General features: G+C 35.4%; 1 protein-coding gene across 11 annotated transcripts in view; it reads left to right on the top strand.

Moving 5' to 3' along the window:
- Window positions 1–17141, top strand: part of KANSL1L (KAT8 regulatory NSL complex subunit 1 like) — a 152128-nt gene that overhangs the window by 113774 nt on the left and 21213 nt on the right. For all 11 annotated transcript variants that reach the window (XM_039469731.2, XM_010336371.3, XM_039469729.2 and 8 more), the window contains 2 exons: window positions 9743–9905; window positions 13662–13769. In XM_039469731.2, coding sequence (XP_039325665.2) covers window positions 9743–9905; window positions 13662–13769 — 271 coding nt within the window. The remainder of the gene's footprint in view (window positions 1–9742; window positions 9906–13661; window positions 13770–17141) is intronic.

The raw sequence follows: 17141 nt of genomic DNA on the forward strand, positions 1-17141 counted from the left end.
TAATGTAGATGATGGGCAGATAGATGCAGCAAACCACCATGAAACGTGTATACCTATGTAACCTGCAAGTTTTGCACCTGTACCACAGAAATTAAAGTATAAAAAATATAAATAAATAAAAATAAAATTAAAAGTGCCTTTGGAAATTTAAAATAAGGCCTGGTGTGGTGGCTCAGGCCTGTAACCCCAGCATTTTGGGAAGCTGAGATAGGAGGATCCCTTGAGCCCAGGAGTTAAAACCAGCCTAGGCAACATAGTGAGATCCTGTCTCTACAGAAAATTTAAAAATGATCCATGTATGGTGGTATTTCCCTCTAGTCCTAGCTACTTGGGAGGATAAGGTGGAAGGATTGCTTGAGTCAGGGCAGTTTTGGCTATAGTGAGCTGTGATAGATTGTGCCACCACACTCTACCCTGGGTGACAGAGCAATACCTTGTCAAAAAAAAAAAAAAGGAAGGAAGGAAGGGAGAGAGGGAGGGAGGATAAAATAGCTAGAATTAAAATTTTAGTATAAGAACTAGAAAATAGAGTCAAAAATCTCCCAGAACACAAAGAGAAATTATGCATGAATATTTCCACAGCTAAAAAGAAGACATGATGTCTTCAGTTTGAAAAGGTCTACAAACTTTTGATCATTATGAATTAAACAGCCCACACCTAAACAGATTCTTATGAAATTTCTGAATATCTAGAACATACAGTGTTAAAGCTTCTGAAGGGAAAACAGCTATCAAAAACAACCTATGACCTATAATGGGTAAGAATGAAACTGCCGGGCCAGGCGCGGTGGCTCGAGCCTGTAATCCCAGCACTTTGGGAGGCCGAGGCGGGTGGATCACAAGGTCAAGAGATCGAGACCATCCTGGTCAACATGGCGAAACCCCGTCTCTACTAAAAATACAAAAAATTATCTGGGCATGGTGGCGCGTGCCTGTAATCCCAGCTACTCAGGAGGCTGAGGCAGGAGAATTGCCTGAACCCAGGAGGCGGAGGTTGCGGTGAGCCGAGATCGCGCCATTGCACTCCAGCCTGGGTAACAAGAGCGAAACTCCGTCTCAAAAAAAAAAAAAAAGAAAGAAAAAGAAAAATGAAACTGCCATTGAAATTCTCTTTAATGACTCCAGATGCTAGATGAAAATAGAATAATGTCTCCAAAGTTCTGAAGGAAATTTTTTTGATTCTAGGGGTGAAATAAAACTGTCATTATTTTCACATGAAGTAATTTCATAGAAAATCCAATAGAATCAATAAATTATTAGAACTAATACTATTTTTACACATTAGTAATAACCAATTAAAAATATAGTTTTAAAAAGTTACATTCCCCAAAGCATACTGTCAATTTTCTAAGAATTGACTATATATATACATATACTATGGAAACAAATTTAAAGCTTTTATATAGGATATAAAAACCTAATAAGTGGATGACATTCAGTTTTCTGAATTTAAGGTAATCTCAGTCAAAATACCAGCTGATTATTTTGGAAACTTAATATTCAAAAGTGAATATGGACAAATAAAGGTCCATGAAGAAGAAGGGAAGAGTGGGACAGGACTACCAGATACTGACTGACAGTAACACAGTGTATGGGATCTAGCTCAGTTTAGACAAATGGGCCCAGAATAAGATCTCCATAACAATCCTATTTATGCCTTTTAATTGCAGTACTTAGAGCATTTATACTTGATGTAATTTTGATAAGAGTCAGGTTTAAATTGACCATCTTCCCATTTGTTTTTTATTGTTCTCATGTTTTTTGTTCTTTTCTTATGACTTTTTTCCATCCCCTGGAATTGTTTTTAAATCTGCCTTGTGTTGTTTCACTCTATGCATATGTAGATTACCATTTAGCAAAAGATTAAAAGACACCCTATGAGGATTTCTGGAGCCTTTCTCTGCTTAACTTCTTTTCTGGCATTCTGTTCTGCAAATTACAGCTGCCTTGTTTTGCCCAACTCAAACATCTGTCTCTGCCAGTCAGCTAGACTGCTGCTCCCTACTTGAGCCACCTTCCTTGTGCCAAAGTCTGGGAATTTACCACCATGCAACAAACTGGTAGATTTACAGGATCACCTCATTTGTTCTTCTCCCAGAGATACTACTCATGTATTGCCTATTGTCCAAGTTCTGAAAACAATTGTTTGACATCAGCCCCATAGCTGTTCTCCTTCATGGGCAAAAATAAAAATGCCTTTTCTAGTGTCAAAACTGATTTTTTAATAGCAATTCCCATTGTAGCTAGTGCTTAATGTCTTCTCCACAACAAGTTTGAAAGTGTCTGTGATCATCTCTGTCACACATTGCATTCCTTGAGAAGCACTGTAATGTCTAGTTTCCTATTTTAGCTTCTAGTTTCCTACCATGGTATGGCAGCCAACAAAATCATTTTATTGAAGCAAAATGTTTCTTTTAAAGATAGGGTCTCTTTATGTTGCCATATTGGACTCAAACTCTCGGGCTTTAGTGATCCTCCCACTTTAGCCTCTCTGAAACAGTTTTTTGAAGGTCAGAGTGACATTTCAGTTGGTAGGTCCCATTCTGCACTTCTGACTCCGGTGATATGGTAGGAAAGTTACAGCAGAAAAACCTCCAGGTACCAAAAAGTCAAATGTAAAATATAAAGAATATTTTGTATAATACATAACTCATCTGGCTTAAAAAGAAATCCTCAAAATAAGAGAAAGGGAGAGGAAGAAGTGTGTGTGGGGTGGGGAGGAAGAGAAACATTAAGAATTCAGAGAAAGAACTGACCCACTGAAATCTGAAGCTTTCTTATGGGTATTTTTTAATTAAGCTCCATAGAAGTTTTTATTTGATATTCTTAAGAGTGACTGGAGGCAAAAACCTAGAAGATGTGAGGAGTCATATTAGAAATCCTGCATAAAGCCAAGAGTCTCCAATGGCAGGCTATAGACTGTAAATTGGTGAACTAGAACTCAGATCTACTGCACAGAGATGCAAAGAACTTGCCTTTCTCAGCCTTGGGCTGTGGTTGAAAGGGAAAATAGAATGTCTGCATAGAATTTATAATAACAAGTCTGGCCTCTTTTATTTTTGAAGTTTGAAATCATGCTACTCAAGTGTTTTTGTTTTAAAGATAAGAATTGGATTTTAAAATAGGTTAGAACAGTACTTACAGATGGCTGGCTCAGACAAATATACATCGTTTCTAGGGAATAAACTCTCAACAGAAGCTTTCCAATATCCCATGAACAAAGTTTTAACAAAAAAGAATTCCCAATAAGAAAAAAAGAATAACAGAATACACAACACTAAGGCCACATGACGAGAGTTAGTAGAACTGAACAAACAAAAACAAAACCATATACATATGTATTAATATATGCATGCATACGTATTAATATACAAAATAAATCTCTCTAAAATGTCTGTTTATATACATGTATATTTACATACACATATTCCTACAAAATAACTTCAAATATTAGAATTATCCTATACAAAATATAAAAATTTGTAAGTTTAGGGGAGGTGGGAAGAGATAGCATGGGGAGAAATGACAGATACAGGTGAGGGGAAGGAAGGCAGCAAACCACACTGCCATGTGTGTACCTATGCAACAATCTTGCATGTTCTTCACATGTAGCCCCAAACCTAAAATGCAATAAAAAAAAAGAAAAAAAAGAAAAAAAATTAGTAAGTTTATTTTTTAAGGGAAATAAATCAGAACATTGCTAATATGATTAAAAAGTGGATAGAGCTCAAGATAAAATTGAGTTTAAAGATCAAGCTCAATAAAGTTACACAAAATAGAGCAGAGAGAAATAATAAATGGAAAATATGAAAAAAGAATTAGTAAATATAAAGGTTAGAGGAGAAAGCCTAACTTAGGACTCCAGAAGCTGGCTTCTGCAACCACTATTACCCTGAAGCTCTGACAGAAAGTTTCACATTTGATGCAAATGCCAGTAATGATAGTTATGGGGGATGCTTTTGGTGATGTTTTGGGAGGCATGAAGCACATGGCCAGTTTTCACTTCAGAGCATTTTTGACCAATGTTTTCCTCAGAACATTTGCTGAATACTGAGGCTGCACAGAGCAGGATGCTTGAAACATAAATGTCAAAAGTCCCTTAAAGCAGGGTGGCATTTTTCAGTATACTCTTAAGATTAGAGGTCTGGACAACTGGGTATAATTCTGTAAAATAAATCAAATATTTGGTTGAAAACTTTGAAGGGGCAAATCATCTGTATGAATCATCATACTAGGGCTGCAACCCAGATTTAACTGCTCATACTCTCAAATTAAGGAGAGAAATCTCTTATTTTATCTAGCTAGCAGTGAGGAGACCGAGCCTTTGCTAGAGAAAGATCACATCCTTTGGAGCCTCTGTGGTTTTTTAAAACATACCATCTGTCATTCCATGAAAGATTAGTAGACATGCTGAAAAGGAGTACATGATCAAAATTCAAGAGGAAAAACAGACAATAGAGACAGATCCTCAAGTGATTCTGATATTGGATTTAGCTGGCAAGAACTTTTAAATGATTATTTAAAAGGAATGCCTTTAAATGCATTTTATTTAGAGAATGCCTAAATAATCCTGAACAGGATGTTGGTAGAAATAGGGTCATTAAAGCCATTCTCATAAAATCTCAGATGGAAATGAGGAACGTGTTATTGGAAACTAGATGAAAAGTAATCCTTGTTACAAAGTGGCAAAGAGCTTGGCTAAATTGTGTTTATATAATTCATATCTTAAAAAAAAAATAGAGAACAGGTAGAAAAAAACACATGATTTCACCAGATAATTAGAATCCTTTTTTTTAAAAAAAAGAACTATACAAACATTCTCAAACTAAAATTACAACATGGGGAATTAATGCCTCACCAGATAAATTTAACTACACATTAGGTGGAGCAGAAGATGAAATTAGTGTACTGAAAGACTAATTAATAGAAAACACTAACATGGAAGCACAGACATTAAAAAAATACAGAAAAATAGAGAAATGTATGACTTGGTGAAAAAAATCCATATATATTATTGGAGTTCAGAAAAAAGGAGAAAGAATAAGGCAAAAGTAACATTTGAAAAATAATATCCTTCAAACTAATAAAGGACATCAACCCATAGACTCAAGACATTCTATGAACCTCCAAGAGAACAAATACATAGAAATTACATCAAGGCATATGTGATGGCTAATTTTATGTGTCAGTTTGACTGGGCTAAGGGATGGTCAGATAGGTAGTAAAACATTATTTCTGGGTGTGTATGTGAGGGTGTTTCCAGAGGAGATTAGCATTTGAATTTTTAGACTAAATAAAGATAGTCTTCACCAATGCAAGTGACCATAATTCAATCTGTTGAGGGTATGACTAGAAGGTGGAGGAAAGATGAATTTGCCATCTCTGCTTGAGCTGGCACATCTCCTGTTCTTGGACATTTTTCTCTCTCTTTCTCAGTTCTGTTTTTCTGGAAAGTTATGACTAACACAGATTTGGGTACTGAGAAGTGAAAGTGCTGCTATAATGAATACCTGAAAATGTCGAAGTGGCTTTGGAGCTGGGTAATGGATAAAAGGCTGGAAGAGTTTTGAGGTTCATGCTAGAAAATACCTACATTATTGTGACTGGATCTTTAAAAGTGATTCTAATGAGGGCTCAGAAAGAAAAGAGGAGCACTTTGGAGGAAGCCTCCATCTTCTTAAAGAATGCCTAAATAATCCTGAAAAGAATGTTGGTAGATATATGGACATTAAGGCCATTCAGGTAAAACCTCAGACAGAAATGAAGAACATGTTATTGGTAACTAGAGGAAAAGTAATCCTTATTATAAAGTGGCAAAGAGCCTGGTGAAATTTTATTCATGTTCTACTGCTTTGTGGAAGACAGAAATTGCAGCAATGAAATTGGATATTTGGCTGCAAAAATCTCTTAGAAAATTGCAGAAGGACCGACCTGGTTTCTCCTTCTGACTGCTTATGGTAGAATGCCAGAAAACAAGACTAGAAGTGGAATTGTTAATAAAAAAGGAAGCAGAACTTAAAAATTTTTAAGTCTTAGCCTATTCATATTGTAAAGAAAGAGAAAGCATGCTTTAGAGAAAACACTAAGGGTGTGGCCAAGGGGCCTTTGGATAAAGAGATTAGTATGGATCATCCATCTCTACAGAAGCTAGGAGATACTCTCCAAGACAACAGAAGAATGACCCTGAAGGCAATTTAGAGATAATCGAGGATGACCCTCTGAGCATAAGGCCCAGAGTGCAAAGTCCCTTGGGACAAAGAAGTTTCAAATATGGGGAGCCACCTGAACCTGTGAGACCTCAGCATGCACTTCCCAATAGAACCTTACATTATGGGTTCTGCTCCCTAACACTGGCTTCTCTAAGGTCTGGCTCTGGTGAGCCTGGTATAGTGATGTGATGGCCAACCCTGCAGGCAGCACAGGTGGTAGATTTTGGTGGTGTCTACACAGCGTCTGTCAATACTTAGGGAGCCGTGGCTTAGGCTATGCCTGGCAAAGCCACTGGTGCATGATTCTAGCCTAGGAGAGCCACAGGCCCCTGACCCCAAGGCAGCTTGAATGGCAGAGGCAGAATAGCCACCTGGAAGAGCTACAAGCATGGGACTCCAGCCAATAATAGCTGTGGAGATGGGAACATAGCCTACTAGGTCTGGAAGGCACAGCATCAAGCAGAAGATTATTGTGGAGCCTTCCAGTCTAATGGAGTTTGCCCTGTTAGGTTTTAGACTTGCTCAGAATCTATCATTTCTTTTCCTATTCCTCTCTTTTGGAATAAGAATATCTATCCTGTGCCTCTCCCACCGTAGTATTTTGGAAGCACAAAACATGTTGGTTTTAGAGGTTCACAGTTGGAAAGCAGTTTGCCTCAGGATGAATTGTACCTTTAGTGTCACCAATATCTGATTTAGAAGATATTTAGATGAGATTTTGGACTTTGGATTTTTTTAGTTGATGCTGGAATGAGTTAAGACTTTTGGGGTACTGGGATGGAATGAAGTATTTTGCATGTGAGAAGGACATGTATTTTGCGGGACTGGAGTGCGGTGCTATAGACTGAATGTGTCTTCCCCCAAACGCATACTTAGAAACCTAATTCCCAATGTGATATTATTTGGATAGGGCTTTGGGAGATTATTAGGTCATGAGGTCATTAATGGAATTAGTGTCCTTATACCTTATAAAAGGTATGCCAGAGAGCTCTTCCTTCCACTGTGTGAGGTTACAGCCATCTATCAGTGAGAAAGTAGACCCTTGTCAGACACTGAATCTGCCAGCACTTTGATCTAACACTTTCTAGTCCCCAGAACTGTGAGAAGTAAATTTCTATGATTTACCTAGTCTATGGTATTTTGTTACAGCAATCTGAATGGACCAAGACAGAATCTTTGTTTTTGAGTCAGAGTCTCGCTTTGTCACCAGAGTCTCGCTTTGTGCAGTGGCACAATCTTGGCTCACTGCAACCTTCACCTCCTGGGTTCAAGTGATTCTCCTGGCTCAGCCTCCCAAGTAGCTGGGACTACAGGCGCCTGCCACCATGCCCAGCTAATTTTTGTATTTTTAGTAGAGATGGGATTTCACCACATTGGCCAGGATGATCTCAGTCTCCTGAACTTGTGATCTGCCCGCCTTGGCCTCCCAAAGCTCTGGGATTACAGGCGTGGGCCACTGCACCTGGCCAAGACAGAATCTTATGGAAAGCCTGCTAAAAAACTAAAGACACAGAGAAAAAAACTGAAAGGAGTGAGAGCGAAAATGGCATATTACTTTCAAATGGGTGCAGCAATAAAACTTACAGCTACCTAATCAGCAGAAATAATGAGAACCAGAAGAATGAAAGTATCCTGAAAGAAAAAAAAAGCCAACCCAGAATTCTATATCCACAAAAATATCATTAAAAAGGTGCAAATGTTTCAAACATGTAAAAACTGACAGAATTCATGGAAAGCAAACCTACACTATGATAATAGCAAAGGGAGAAGTAATATGATCCCACATGGAAGTAAGGAGTTTTAAGAAGGAGCTAAGAGCAATGAGACAAGATAAATATATGGGTAGTATACATGAATGTTGATGATATAAACAATAATAGCAATATATTGTGGGGTCATAAATATATGTAGAATTAAACCACCTAACAATGATAATGCAAAAACAGGAGAGTAAATGGAGTTTTAATGTTCTAGTATTTTCAGGAAAATGGTAAAAAGAATAATTTGTGTTATACTGTAAAAACCAACTGGCTAAAGATACACATTGTAATGTCTATAAAACCTACTAAAAGAAAATAGAATGTATAAATATAAATTAAGAGATGGGAAAAAATATAAGAAAATACTTGATTAATCTTAAAGCAAAGTAGGAATCAATGAGATATAAAACAAGCATACAATATAGAAAGTGAACAAGTCCAGTTGCTGGCTCCTTGAAGAGGTTAATAAACTTGATAAACTCCTAGCAGGATTCTTCAAGAATAATCTGAGTTTTTGTTTGAAATTTTAAAAATTGTTTAATGCAGCTGGGTACGGTTACTCATGCCTGTAATCCCACCACTTTGGGAGACCAAGGCGGGCTGGATCACTTGAGGTCAGGAGTTTGAGACCAGCTTGGCCAACTAGTGAAGCCCAGTCTCTACTAAAAATACAAAAAGTAGGTAGGCGTGGTGGCACATGCCTGTAATCTTAGCTCAGGCGTCCCCAAACTACGGCCTGCAGGCCACATGCAACCCACTGAGGCCATTTATCTGGCCCCCCGCGGCACTTCAGGAAGGGGCACCTCTTTCATTGGTAGTCAGTGAGAGGAGCACAGTATGTGGCGGCCCTCCAACGGTCTGAGGGACAGTGAACTGGCCCCCTGTGTAAAAAGTTTGGGGACGCCTGTCCTAGCTACTCAGAAGGTTGAGGCAGGAGAATCGCTTGAACCCGGGAAGCAGAGGTTTCAGTGAGCTGAGATCCTGCCATTGCACTCTAGCCTGAGAGACAGAGCAAGACTGTCTCAAAAAATAAAATAAAAAATAAAATCTCTTTAATTGAGTAATGGGATCTGATGGCTAAGAAAGAGGAAAAAAGAAAGAAAAAGGAAAAAAGAAAATCTGTTAAATGCAATTTGTCACTTAACACAGTATAGAAGAAAAGTCCTGGTAGGTTCAGAAAAAGCATATGATTAAATTCAACATTAATATATTTTTTAAAGTTCTTTTGGCAAACTAGGAATATATTCTGATAAAGAACATACCAAAAAAAAAAAAACAACAAACCCTGCAATACATATCATTCTTATTCTGATAAATTAAAAGCATTCCCATTACAATCAGGAACAAAACGCAAATGTTTCCTTTGATCATTTTTTAAATTATTGAATTGGTGAACCCATCCAGCATGGTTGGAACTCCATAAATAATAATAAAACTAGTGAGATTGAAAGAAAAAAAATCATACTGCTATTATTTGCAGCTAGTATGTTTAGATAATAGAAGACTAGAAGAAGCTATATATTATTAGAAAAAGAAAGTTTATAGCAAAGTTGTAGGATATATTTCCTATATAAAAGTTAATTGTATTTTTAAATCTCTTTTATGATTGAAATAATAAATATTAAAGTTAATTGGGAATACATGTAGCAACTTATTTGTAAACCTTTTGTAGAATTGGAAAACTTTATTTAAAGATAACTTAAACAATATAGAGATATGCCATTATTTATGGCTGCTTTGGCTGTGATAGTCTAATATGGTTTTTCATTGCAGACTTTGCCTTCAAAAGAAACATTTTTAAATACTACACAAATGCCTTGCCTGCAATCAGATTCAACTTGGAGTAACTATGAACACGATTCAAAGTCTTACCTATTAAGAGAACATGTATCAGAGTTAGATTCCTCTTTCCATTCTGTTCTGTCATTGCCATCAGGTAAGCCTCCCTGTAACAATTTCTAAGTAATGATATTTTCTGTACTGAAATCTAATCCTCTAAATAAAGAGAATCTAATAAAACCTTATTTTATCAATTATTTTGTCAGTAGATATTAGAACTAAGCAATGCCTTGAGAATTAAATTTGTTATAGAGGAATTAATCTAGACACATGCACAGTTAATGTTCTATCTGTGTAAGTTGATTCTTTAATTCCTTCTAACCAATTTGATTTACTTTGGGAAATTACTAGTGTTTTATTTTATTTGTTAAATTTTGAGCATTTTATTGGTAACATGGCTGTGCTGTTGAAATGTTTCCGAGTAATGTTAAATCACTGTTCTTTTTCTAAGGTGTTGTTCTACATGAAGGTTTCCCTGCCATAAAATATTTCTCCATTTATAATCTGCATTGAATTTCTCCAAGAGGGGAGAAGACTGCCTATTTATAAATACAGTCAATCTCAATAGTATCTGTAATCTATGAGCAAATGAGGCATATACATCCTTACATCTCTAATGTGTTTTTTGCTTTTGTTTTGTTTTGTTTTTTGAGATGAAGTCTCATTCTGTCACCAGGCTGGAGTGCAGTGGCACAATCTCGGCTCACTGCAGCTTCAGCCTCCTGGGTTCAGGCAGTTCTCCTGCCACAGCCTCCTGAGAAGCTGGGACTACAGGCATGCACCAGCACACCCAGCTAATTTTTCTGTATTTTTAGTAGAGACAGGGTTTCACCATGTTGACCAGAATGGTCTCGATCTCCTGACCTTGTGATCTGCCTGCCTTGGCCTCCCAAAGTGCTGGGGTTACAGGTGTGAGCCACCATGCTGCATCTTTTTTTTTTTTTTTTTTTTTTTTTTTGAGACAGGGTCTTACACTGTTACCTAGGCTGGAGTGCAGTGGTGTGATCATAGCTCACTGTAGGCTTGAACTCCCAGGCTCATGCAATCCTCCTCCCACCTCAGCCTCCTAAGTAGCTGGAAATACTTGGGTATATGATACCACACCTGGTTAATTTTTAAATTTTTTTTTTTTTTTGGTAGAGATAGGGTCTCACTATATAGCCCAGGCTGGTCTTGAACTTCGTGCTTCAAGTAATCCTCCCACCTCGACCTCCCAAAATGCTAGAATTGCTCTAGGTTATTTTAAATGTTCAGTTCTTGATTTTTGTGGAAACTTTACACTCTACTCTATATGGAAACTAAAAGCAAATATTTAGGGGAGAAGGAAAACATCCCTCAAACTGGTTATCTCAGGTTCTTCTCTATATTGGGAGATATCTCAACTTGGCTTTTGTTCCATTTTCCACTTATGGTTCTAATCATCTTTTAGATTCTCAAAATCAAGGGATTGATTCTATTTGTAAAGCACTATGTTTTGAACCTGTCCCCCTGCCGTGAATCTCAGTTTAGTTTTTATCAGTAGTAGAGTGGCTTCTTAGCTACACCATACCTTGAAGTAAGTTTCTAACAAGAACTGTTTTATTCCATCTTTGAGGAAACTGTAATAATATGAAGAAATAATAATCTATATAACAATAATAATATAGCTTATATTTAGTCTTATTATATACTGGGCCCTGTATATATTAAGCACATTACATTTTCTTGTTTAATTCTCACAACTCCATGAGAATAGATACCTTTGTTCTGTGAGGACATAACCCTGAGAGCTGGTATAAATACTCTTTATCCTGAGACTCTTATGTCCCCCTTTAATAAATAAGATTAGATTGTTTACTTCCTATTTCATTATATCCATTCCTTCTTATATTAATTTAATAAAATCTCAATACCTACTATACATAAGTACTAAATAAATGCTAGTACTATAAATACAAATAAATCCCTCAAGGTACTTGCATTCTAGTTTAAAACAACTGAAATGTAAACTAATAAGTGCAGTAAAATGCAATGAAATACTTTTATAAAAGCTGACAGGTCATGTGCAGTAACTAAGAAAGGTATACAGATGGAACAAGAATCTTTTCTTGTTAGATCATGTTTCCCCACAAATTAACAAAGAACAGTGGTAGAATTGGTGATATTTTCCTTATAAGAATAATACTGCTTTGGAGAAACAAATCCAACAAACTTATGTTTAGGTAATTGGAAAATATCAGAATCCTGAAATGTTTAAGGAGAATTTTAAGGGACAATATTTAATTTATATTCCCATTTTCATTGTGTTACCTAATTTTCATATGACCATATTATAATACTGAGATCCAAACTCATTTTACCTCTGTCCCATGGAACAAACTCCATGATACTCATGAACGAATTTTTGCTTTGCATATTTTTCCACACTTGAGTATGGATCTGCCACTAAGATACATTATTTGAAGAAGAGATAATTTTTTTCTGTTTAAAATCCAGACCCAACCAGGTGGGCACAGTGGCTCATGCCTGTAATCCCAATACTTTGGGAGGCTGAGATGAGAGGATCACTTGAGCTCAAGAGTTCAAGACCAGCCTGGCAACACAGTAAGACTTTGTCTCTAAAGAAAAAAAATTTTAAATTAGTCAGGCATGGATTGTGCACCTGTAGTCTCAGCTGCTTGAGAGACTGAGGTGGGAGGATTGCTTGAGTCCAGGAGATTGAGAATGCAGTGGGCCAGAATCATGCTACTGGACTCCAGCTTGGGCAGTAGAGCCAGCCCCTGTCTCAAGAATAAAAATAAATAAATAATAAAATGCAGACCTTTCCTGGGTCTATCTTCATTATTTTCCTTAAAAATAAAGTACCTTCTTTTAATAGCCAAACTTTCATTATTATCAACTGCTTTATAAAATATGTTCTCAGGGCTGGGCATGGTGGCTCACCGCCTGTAATCCCAGCACTTTGGGAGGCCGAGGCAGGTGAATCACCTGAGGTGGGGAGTTCAACACCAGCCTGACCAACATGGAGAACCCCCATCTCTAAAAAAAATGTTTAAAAATAAAAATAAATAATAAATAAAATACGTTCTCAAGGAAAAGTTTAGGTGTCTCTTAATAAATGCTTTTTAAGATGATTTTGTTTTTTCATTCTTGGCTGAAAAAACTTTTCATAAATGTGAAGCATATCGACTTCATTGCTTAACTCCTCTTTGGTTGTGAGAGTACAGAATATAAACGTAGTGAATTGAACATCTCTAAGTCTCTGTTTAGAAACAGAACTACTTTGTCAATAGGTTTTAATCTTTATAAAAGTAGATTCATTGTGATTTATAATATAGTAAATTAAGGGAATGTGAACCTGGATGTTTTCACAAAAGGTTACATCTGAATTACAGCACTTTTCTGCCAAGAAGTTAAAAGCACGTAATTACAGTTTTTGTAACCTGCATTATTTCAAATGCAAAGATTGTAGGGATGGGATGGAATGGATTTAAGGTCAGCCAGATTTGGCTATAGATTTTCTTAAAGACTTCTTGGGTATATTTGTTTCCATTCATCTGTGAATAGCATTTATTAACATTTATAAATACTGTTCATCTTATGTACTATTTTAAGAAGTTCATGGAGTTGTTTCTGTTAGCTTTTTAATTTGTTAATTAAGTACACCCAACTAGTAATTTCTAAAATACTGCTACCAACATGCTTGGAAAGAGTATTTTGCCACTTCTGACAGTTGCTACATTTTAAATTTCTGCTTATTTTCTTAAGCTCATGTACTATTTATAGAAAGAAAGAGATTTTAATGTTACAATCTGTAATCCTATTATTACAAAGAGTGATATTTGAAAATGCCTTTTAAATTTTATTTTTCCAGATGTGCCTCTTCATTTTCACTTTGAAACATTGTTAAAAAAGACTGAAATAAAAGGCAATCTTGCTGAAAATAAATTTATAGATGAATATATCATATCTCCATCACCTGGTATGTCACATTTACAGTTCTTGTACTTTATATGTTTTTAATGTCTTTTCTACTTAGTATTTTTGCATTCTAAGGAAATAAAATTTAACAAAATAAAGGAAAATCCTTAATTTTTAATACTCATTTTTTATAAATCATGTACACATAAAAAATACAAGAACAATCTTAACATGAAATATGTGGGATCTACTGAGTGATAATTATGAAATATTTATAAATATAATAAATATAATAAAAATTTAAATAAATGTGGAAACTACTTCTGTATAAGATCAATAAAGATATAAATTCTTCCTAATAGTTCATATGATTAATGTAACTTCAAATTCTCATAGAATTTGTTTAATTTAAAATAATTCTAAAGCACAATGGGAAGACCAAACAGGGGAAAATATAAAAGAGATTACTGTAAAAAGTTTTGAGAAAATCTAGCCCAACACATATAGAAAGAGGACAAAAATCTTTAGTAATGTAGATTCTATTTTGCTTACATTTAAGAAAATAGATAAATGAAGTAAACTCTATAGTTGATTATATATCAGGGAAGATTTGTGTATCAGTGGGAAATTGGAGAGCCATTTGAAAATGTTACTGTTAAGTCTTTCTCAGTAAAATTCATTCACATATGCATTTAATGCTATGAATCAGAATACTAGTTAATTCCAAGAACTGTAAATAAAATATTAAAACTACAAAATAAAACTTGAGGAAATTATATTGAAATCTTTATGAGTGCTGTGAATGGGGGTGAAGTCTATGCTTCGAGGCAATTAGAAGAAAGAAAACATATTTTGATTATCTACAAAGTTAAAATCTAAACATCGGAAAAGTCATATAACTCTAAGATAAATTATTTCTACATGGAATAACATCAAAAACTCAAGAGTTAAATGAATACCTGTTATAACTGGAGTCTTATTATAAAATAAATTTATAAAAATCAGCAGCTTTTGTAAGTACCAATAGTAACTAGATATAGATAGCCTATGTAAAGGAATAAATTATGCTAGACACATTGACAATGAAAATATAAAATATTTTTTATCAAACTTAACAAATACCTACATGAGGACTACTACAAAAGTTTAGTGACAAACATGAAAACATTCCTATATGGAGATAAATATCCTGTTCCTGTCAGAAGACAGTATCATAGCTAAAGTTGTCAATTTTCCCCCAAATTAATTTACAAGTGGAATATAATTCTAATCAGAATCAGAGGTATTATTGGAACAAAGTTATTCTCAGACAGAATACCTCAAAGTTTACCTCAGACAGAAAATATTGAAGAACAGCCAATTAAATTTTTAGAAGATTAATAGCAGGACTGTGAAGTTATAATTGTTAAAACATGGTGGTTCCGATAGAAGCCAGATAAGGGAGCTTAAGAAAAGCCTAGAAACAGATGGTGATATTTCCTACCATGTTGAAAGAATGGCCTAGTCAATAAATAATAATAAATGATAACGAGAACAGCAAATTCTTAAGAACCACCCTTTATATGTCAGCACTGGTTGAAGGGCTTTATATCACTTATTTAAGTCTGACTCTGTGAGGTAGGTAGTATTACTCTCCTTGACTAATCTTCCCCAGTCACAGCTAATAGAAAAGCCAGAATTCAAACCCAAGCTCATGTAAATAAGTTTTCTTTGTAATCAGAGGCATTAAATAATGACTCTTTGCAAGAATTAAAAACAGATCACTACCTCACAAAGTGCTTTAAAACAAATTTAAGGTGGATGAACATTAAAATACATTTCAGTTGGATTAAAAAGTTAAAAATGAATGTCTTAAAAGAATAAGGAAATGTGTTCTTGATAATAATGAAAATAATATTAACTGAGAGCTTTTATGTCAGACACAGTGAGAATGTTTACTACTTTTGCCTATAACATTAATGATTTTGAACATTATAATCATCAGTTTGGGCATAACTATAGTAAAAACAGCACCTTCAAATATCTTGGATAACATTAAGAATTGATGCAAGCCTTTGGGGAGCTCTGTGAAATGGATTACAAGGCCTTTAAATTATGTGTTTTTGTATAAGCTCAGTGTGGTTTAAAAACACCCTTGTTTAGTTTTGTACCTATTCCCAATAAATGTTCACTGGACTGTTAACCCTGTATTCTGACCCAATTATTCCATTTCCAAGAATCTGGTCTAATCCTAAATATGAAACATCCTTTATTCACAACTATATTCATCTTAACATGTTTTTGTGATAATGAAAAATTAGCAAAAACTTGAAAAGCATAATAGGGATACGGTTAAATATACTACAGTGGAATATACAGCCTTAAAAAAAAATCTTAGCTGGGGGCAGTGGCTCACGCCTGTAATCCCACCATTCTGGGAGGCTGAGGTGGGTGGATCACCTGAGGTCAGGAGTTCAAGACCAGCCTGGCCAACATGGCAAAACCCTATCTCTACTAAAAACACAAAAAGTAGCTCGGGCATCCTGGCACATACTTGTAATCCCAGCTACTTGGGAGGCTGAGGCAGGAGAATTGCTCCAACTCAGAAGGCAGAGAGGTTGCAGTGAGCCAAGATTGCGTCACGGCACTCCAGCCTGGGTGACAGAGTGAGACTCTGTCTCAGAAAAAAAAAAAAAACAAAAAAGGAAAAAAAAATCTTAAAAGTTAATATAAGGATGGAAAAAATACTTATGTTGTGATATAAAAGGATGAAAATATTTTACTTCTGTGTCTGGTACAATTATAGATATGTAGAAATATTTATTCTTATATCAACCAAATGCAATGTGTGGACCTTGTTGAGATTGCTGTTTATACACACACACAGTTTTTGAAACAGAGAAATTTGAACATGGACTAGCTGTTAGATATTAATGAATTGTTAATTTTGCTACTTATAATAATGCATTGTGGTTACATAAACCCATATGCACTTTTTCAGTTTGTTAGAGATTCACACTTAACATATATGTAGATGAAGAGATATGTCTGGGATTTGCTTTAAAATACTCTTGCAAAAAGTTGGTGGGAGAGATGAAACAAGATTGGTCATAAGTTGTTCACTGCTGAAGCTGAAGGATAGGTACATGGGAGTTCATTATTCGACTCTCCTTTTGTGTTTGAAATTTTTCCACAGTAAAAATTAAAGAGGAAAAAGATGAAGGCACCAAGGATGAAGAACAATTAGCTATGCTTAGGGGAAAAAGCCTAAATAAATACAGGAAAATATAAGTATTATGTGCAGTTACCTTTTAATGATGCGATTTCACTTGTTGGAATTTGTCCTGAGACTACATTTTTTTTCAAAAGGGAAAAAAATGTATCCCTGAAGATGATTATTTTAAGAACGTCTGTAATACCATTATCATTATGATGATAAGTATCATGGCCAACA

This window comes from Saimiri boliviensis, chromosome 5 (genome assembly GCF_048565385.1).
Source record: "Saimiri boliviensis isolate mSaiBol1 chromosome 5, mSaiBol1.pri, whole genome shotgun sequence".
Lineage (NCBI taxonomy): Eukaryota > Metazoa > Chordata > Mammalia > Primates > Cebidae > Saimiri > Saimiri boliviensis.